The sequence below is a fragment of the Macadamia integrifolia genome, unplaced genomic scaffold (assembly GCF_013358625.1).
Source record: "Macadamia integrifolia cultivar HAES 741 unplaced genomic scaffold, SCU_Mint_v3 scaffold_190A, whole genome shotgun sequence".
NCBI lineage: Eukaryota > Viridiplantae > Streptophyta > Magnoliopsida > Proteales > Proteaceae > Macadamia > Macadamia integrifolia.
Genome location: NW_024870637.1, coordinates 325,066 through 331,178, shown reverse-complemented (window position 1 = coordinate 331,178; position 6,113 = coordinate 325,066). Strand labels below are relative to the sequence as shown.

The following is a 6,113-nucleotide window of genomic DNA, read 5'->3' as shown; positions in this document are numbered from 1 at the left end:
AAATAATACCTTAGGTCCACACATAGTAATAAATATTTCATACCATTAAGGTGTGCTAATAGAATCCAATATCTCCATAGAGATCACTTACCAATAATATTGGATTCTTTCTGCTTACTCCATCTTTAGTCAACACCACTAAATCGGTTTTGAAAACAAATATTTGACTATGCTAGCCCACCTAATAGGAAATCTTACAGCAATGAGAATTTTCAAAAATTGAGATGCAAAGAGTCAAAATGAAATCACCCACCAGATATTCAGTCCTCAGCCCTAGCTCGCTCCCCTTCCCCTTCCCCTTCCCCTCCCCCTCCCCCTCCCCCAACCATAAGCCCAAACCTTTTCGAAGAAATCACAAGAGAAGAATAAATGCCAAGCAGTCTCTTGCTCCTTTCTGGAAAAATTTTCCTTTCACATGACAATGGTACATAGTTACATATTATTACATTTACATTGAATTAACACTTAAGGCAAGCCTCTCCAGCAGAGGTTCCTCTCACTAACATTGCATGTGACACGAGAAAATTTCAAAAAACAGAAAGAAGAATGTCTGTGCCACTGAATATGATTGATCAGTTAAGATTAGTTACACAGCCAAGATGGGATTCCTCTCCTCATCGATTTCAACAACAAGAAGACGTTCTGGATCTGACCCTTTTGGTCCTTCTGAGTAAAGTGTAGGAAGATAAGCCTTGTATGCTGGCAGGTAACGAGAAACAAAGTCCATAACCTGCAAATTTCAGTTCCAAAAATTGCACACTCAATCTTACATCTATTAAGCAATAATAACAATGTAGGCATAAGCATATTCAATGACATGAGAAAACATCACCGTTTGTATATGAAATGAACAGAAAGAGACATAATTAAAACATGGAAGAGGGTTGGGCACACGACCCGCTTGCTGTAAGCTAGTGGAGTGCACCAACGGGAATGTGGGATACACAGGGTCAGGGGGATCATTTCTATGGGGGGGAAGAGAGAGAGAGATAAACAGATCTGGGCATCCCGGCAACATGCCCAGACTTTTCCCTTAAAACATATATGGAGAAAATCACCTCCTCATCTGACATTCCAGGTTTGCCATCTGCCCTCATTGCAATCTCTGCCTGAAATTTTACATACAAGAATAAGTCAAACAAGCTGGCTTATATTTAGAATTTTTAATTCACAAAATAAGGATGTCCTTGTTGCACTGATTGCAAACCTGTAACCGCCACTGGTACACACAATTGGGGTCTTTAATCTGGATCACTATCCATGCATTTATAAATTTGTCCCATGCATCATAATAAGCTTCAAGATTCTTGTTTACAATCTCCAGCTGAAAAATTGTTTTCATGTCAAATGGATTGCATTTACATACATAGCTAAATCATAATTTAGCATACATGAAAAAGTTTCATATTCCAAAGAGCAACTGAACCTCATATTTGCAATTTGAATCGATTGCCAAAGAACTACTAACCTGGGGGTCAACTGCTTTTACAGCTTCCACAGGAAGGGGTTTGAAGCCAAGCATCCAACCTTCAAATAGAACGACCTAAGTGACCATAGGAAAAGCAAAACAGTAAGAAAAATGAAGAACAAGGAACAATTTCCGGTAATTATTCAAAAAAGAAATTGAAAATCACTAGCCTACATTTAATGGGCCTTCAATCTCCGGCCATGTTGAAGGATCAACTCTGTCACCCCTTCCACCATAGGCAGACTACAGAGAAGTACATCAGTAAGCAAGCTTGAACTCAAGAAAAAAATCTAAGATGTCATGTTTAGTGCTTACTTTGTCATACCGTGGCAGCTTCATCTTTATACCTAGATAGTTCAACATATCTTTTTATTACTCAATAGATTCCAATTAATGGGAAAATTAAGACAAAGGGACAAATAGATGCCATTTGTTTGCTAATAATGAAGTTATTGAGTTGATGTGACCCATAAAAAATAAAGGATTTCATGCTTAAGTGAGAAGAGACGAGGCAGAAGCATACCTTCTTTACTCAGTTTGCTCAGAGCCGTTAGCGTTTCTATGGACAATTGGAGATCATGACTTCCAGCATTTCCACGAAACTAAATACACAAAGAAACATGCCATTACTATTACTTTCTGATGAGGTGAGAACTGCTCCATCATCTTGTTAATAGAAAATTACCTCCAAAAGTGCATTGCCAGGATTTTCTTCTCTCAACTTAGCCTGCAATTGTTATGAATTAGCTCAGGAAAATGAGAAGATGAGTGGGTTGTAAAAGAATTGAAGAAAAGAAAATGCAAATAGAATGATTTTAACTCCACAGTACATTTACCTGTCCCTCTGCTGACAAATAGAAGTCATCTATTGATAATGTTGCAGATTTCCTAGTATTTGAACAAGAAGGTCAGGTGTTCTATATTTTTCAAACGGAGTTTCACAACAATGAGGAAATTAACGGCCTTATATGAAAACATTCAATTTCACATGTCCTACCTTCCAGTCTGTCTGAAGAGAAACTCTAGAGCAAAGACAAGAGTAGTCTTTCCACAACCTTGTGGCGCACTAAAGCCAATCTGTGCCACAATAAAGATCCCATATACATGAGCTCCTCCATCACTTCATATGCAAATGATTTCAATCGTGGTTGATTTCACATCTGAAGAAATGCTGCACTAAATCTATAACTGTATGTTGATAGGAAAAAAAAAACACAAAACTTGAGGCCCATCTGACAAAGGCCCCAAGATAATGAACAGTGATAATGAAAAGATACAACAATCAGAGAATAAGAACTTATACCACTAAAGGAGGGATTTCCTCCCCATCTTTGAACATTGAATTATGCTTAGATATCTGATCTTCGCACCAGAAGAACACTGGTATATAGTAGTGATATATTCTTGTTTTCTGAGGGATTGTAAGTTGCAGCTCATTGAACTGTAACAATCTGCACAGGTAACTCCCAAGCAGTAGCCACTTGTCAATGCTTGCTTCCACTATTTCTGTAGTCAGGCCCAATTTCTCCGTAAGAGGACCGGAGCATACAAATTCTAAAAGGTCCTGTACAGAGGAAACTACCGCAGGCGTAGAGGGAAACATAGAATATAAGGGCCCCAGCTTCAACCCAGGGCTGGTTTCTGTGTCGCAACTTGTTGAATTGTCCTGCATCCATGAACATCCATGGCCTAGAGGAACTAGACCTGAAAAGAGAAAGGTGAATACAAAATTATTCAGATGATAGGGAGTGGAGTATAAAGGGCGGACCTTGGCACAACGGTAAGATTGTTCCATTGTGACATAGTGGTTCCAGGTTCAAGTCGGGAAACAGCCTCTCCGCGAAGCGGGGGTGTAAGGCTGCATACATTATGACCCTCCCCAGACCATGCAGTGGCGGGAGCCTCATGCACTGGGTATGCCTGTATGAAACCAGCAAAAAACTCCACAACATGTTGGACAAACAGTACCAATCCTCCTAATCAAAACCCAAGGGGGTAGCTCAGTTTGCAAGGACCAACATCTCACAATTAGAGGTCATGAGATCAACTCTCCTTGGGACCCTACTTATAAAGAAAAAATATACTAATCAGAAACAACCCCTCTGTTTTTTAACATTTCTGCCATTTCATTACCTTCCAAACCATAAAGAATTGAACTTGGATTCTAAACACAAAAAGCCAGAGTCTTCTTAATTTATTCCTATCTACTCTAAAAAGACTCCATTAGAGAATTAATCTGTTGTGAAGGGTTCAAAGAGGAAAAGCACAGAAGCGACCCGAATATGATAGACACAGTTTCATCCGTGAAACCAACAAGAAATGCATTAAAACGAATGACATTAGCACGTTATCGAATATCTTAATTATACGATAAAGAAAAAATTCAATCCATAAGAAAGCGCTAATGCATTTCCCTCCAGTTTAAAAGTAAAAACTGAGTCATTGAATCAATCAAAAAAATCAATTAGGCCAAAGAAGTTATCAAATCATCGGAATCAAAAAGAATTCATTTCAATTTCAATTAACCCATATGGCAAACATTACACAAACTGGATCAAAGAAAGAAAAATTTCGTAGATTGGTACTATGCTACTGAAAAAAGTTAGGAGCTATACATGATTTTGGCGCTTCGGTCGGCATTATAGAGAGCTTATGGATGAACAGAGAAGGATTACGCTTAAAAGAAGAGTTGAACTTAGAAACTGCTGATGGTGTCGTCGAAACCAAAGAAGAAACGACGGAAAGGTTACGAGGAAGAGAAGTGGAGAATTTACAGAGAGAAAGCTGCTGAGTAGACGACAGAGGCCATGGTCCTCGCCATGGCTGTAGACAGATGATAAACGCCATCGTCAAACAAAATCCTCTCTCTCTCTCTCTCTCTCTCTCTTCCTGGAAATGCGTGAAGCAAACCAGTACGAGATTTACGCACTCAGTTGAGGTCAGGGTGAGAAGCTGCCCTGCGCTCGTTGTCTCGTTCGCTCGTTGGTGATGTGTTTTACCAAATCTCTGAAATGCCCTCCTCTTTTTCAGTCTGGACCTCAGAGTTTTAAGACTTCGTTTTCATGGGTGATCAAGCTGGGCCTTGGTGTAGGCCTCTACCTTTTGAAAGCCCAAAGCCCGACTGTAGAGTATACCAGGAATTGGGATCCGAGTTGGTTCTGGCCGATTCCGATCTGGATTGGATTTGGAATCGCTGGAAATCGGTTGCATAAAAACCGAAACCCTGGCTTCTGTACAGGATAAGTTTGATTTGAATTGGTGTCGGTCGATCCGATTTTTCAAACCCTGCATAGAATTTGTTGTGCAAATTGTAGTGTGTTCCTATTAAGAAGTTCCTTCCTCAAGAGACATCCACATTTAAGCCATGTTTGGTTGTCAAGAAATGAATAGAAAAAATAAATAAATAAATTTTAAAAAAACAAAAATTTGAATTTGAGGAGAGAGACAAAATGTCATCATGGTTCACCCATGTACTAAGGGAGACCCAATGTTGTTAAAGCATCTCAATAAATCTAGAGCATGGTTCAAGCCCTCGATCGAAACTATGCAAAATATTTTAGTTTCAACCGAAATCCCAAAATGACTATTGAAATAACAATGAAGGAATAAATCGAAATAGAGCTTGTGATTCCTCCTGCTAAAAGCTCCCAATTCCAAAATCAATACCAAATATGATACATATCAATTTGTATCATATTTTTTGCCCTCAAAGATATCTATACAGTGCTATATTTTTCTACTCATAGTTATCGGTTAGGTAATTAGTATCGGTGTCAGCTGATACCGATAGGGATCAGCGTATCGATACCCATTCCTAGAACCTCAGCTCTAATGACTCCCTTGTAAAGCTTGCTTGGTTTTAAGTAGGGGTAGTATGGTCATGTGAAAAAAAAGGCGGAACTTGGTTAAAGATCGAGCAGCTTTTGGTGACAACGGAAACAACGCTCTGAATCGTGCAACATTCTAACGGCGATACTATGAAGCAGATAACTACACTCATGGCGTTTACCCTTTCTGGGAACCAATAGAGCAATAATAGAATGCCACTTCAATTCTTCTAGAAATCGAGTTTGGATGGGCCTGAGCCCGGACTATTCGGGGGTGTTTGGTTCAGTAAATCAAATGGTGTATGTATCGGATATGAATGTCAATCTTTTGATAGACATTCTTCTGAATTATGTTTTTTGCTGAAAATTTGTTTGGTTGCCTTAAGGCTAATGCATGTTTCTTGCTGGAAAACTGTTTGATTACTCTAAATCTGTGTAGTGATTTTTGCTGTAAAACTGTTTGGTTATCTTAAATATGTGTAGTGATTCTTACTGTAAAACTATTTGGTTACCCTAATCCTATGTAGTAATTCTTCCTATAAATTTGTTTGAATTAAACTGAAATGCTACATTCTTATGATTTTTTGAAACTAAAATTTGACATATGATTAACTTTAACTTTTTTATTAAATATCCAACGGTCGGATATGCAACATCATTCTTTCATATGACAAATAAGAGTCATATGAATGATTACAATGTATTTGCAACCATGTATGGTAAGTATAATATTTTTAAAGGAAATAAATAATAGATTTTTCCATAAAAATTGGCATGATAAATATAGAATATATTTTGTCAAAAGGTTTTTGTCATGA

At 38.2% G+C, this 6,113-nt stretch overlaps 1 protein-coding gene across 1 annotated transcript; it reads right to left on the bottom strand.

Annotated features, from left to right (window-relative positions):
• Positions 1-384: 384 nt before the first annotated feature.
• LOC122071157 (D-glycerate 3-kinase, chloroplastic) lies at positions 385-4,435 on the bottom strand. The gene is made up of 12 exons (XM_042635461.1): positions 4,084-4,435; positions 2,772-3,172; positions 2,466-2,545; positions 2,305-2,356; positions 2,154-2,195; positions 1,992-2,070; positions 1,784-1,815; positions 1,643-1,711; positions 1,469-1,543; positions 1,208-1,324; positions 1,059-1,109; positions 385-730 (listed from the first exon to the last, which is right to left on the bottom strand). Exons 1-12 carry the CDS (start codon positions 4,313-4,315, stop codon positions 587-589), a joined length of 1,374 nt encoding a protein of 457 aa, XP_042491395.1. The 5' UTR covers positions 4,316-4,435; the 3' UTR covers positions 385-586.
• Positions 4,436-6,113: the final 1,678 nt, after the last annotated feature.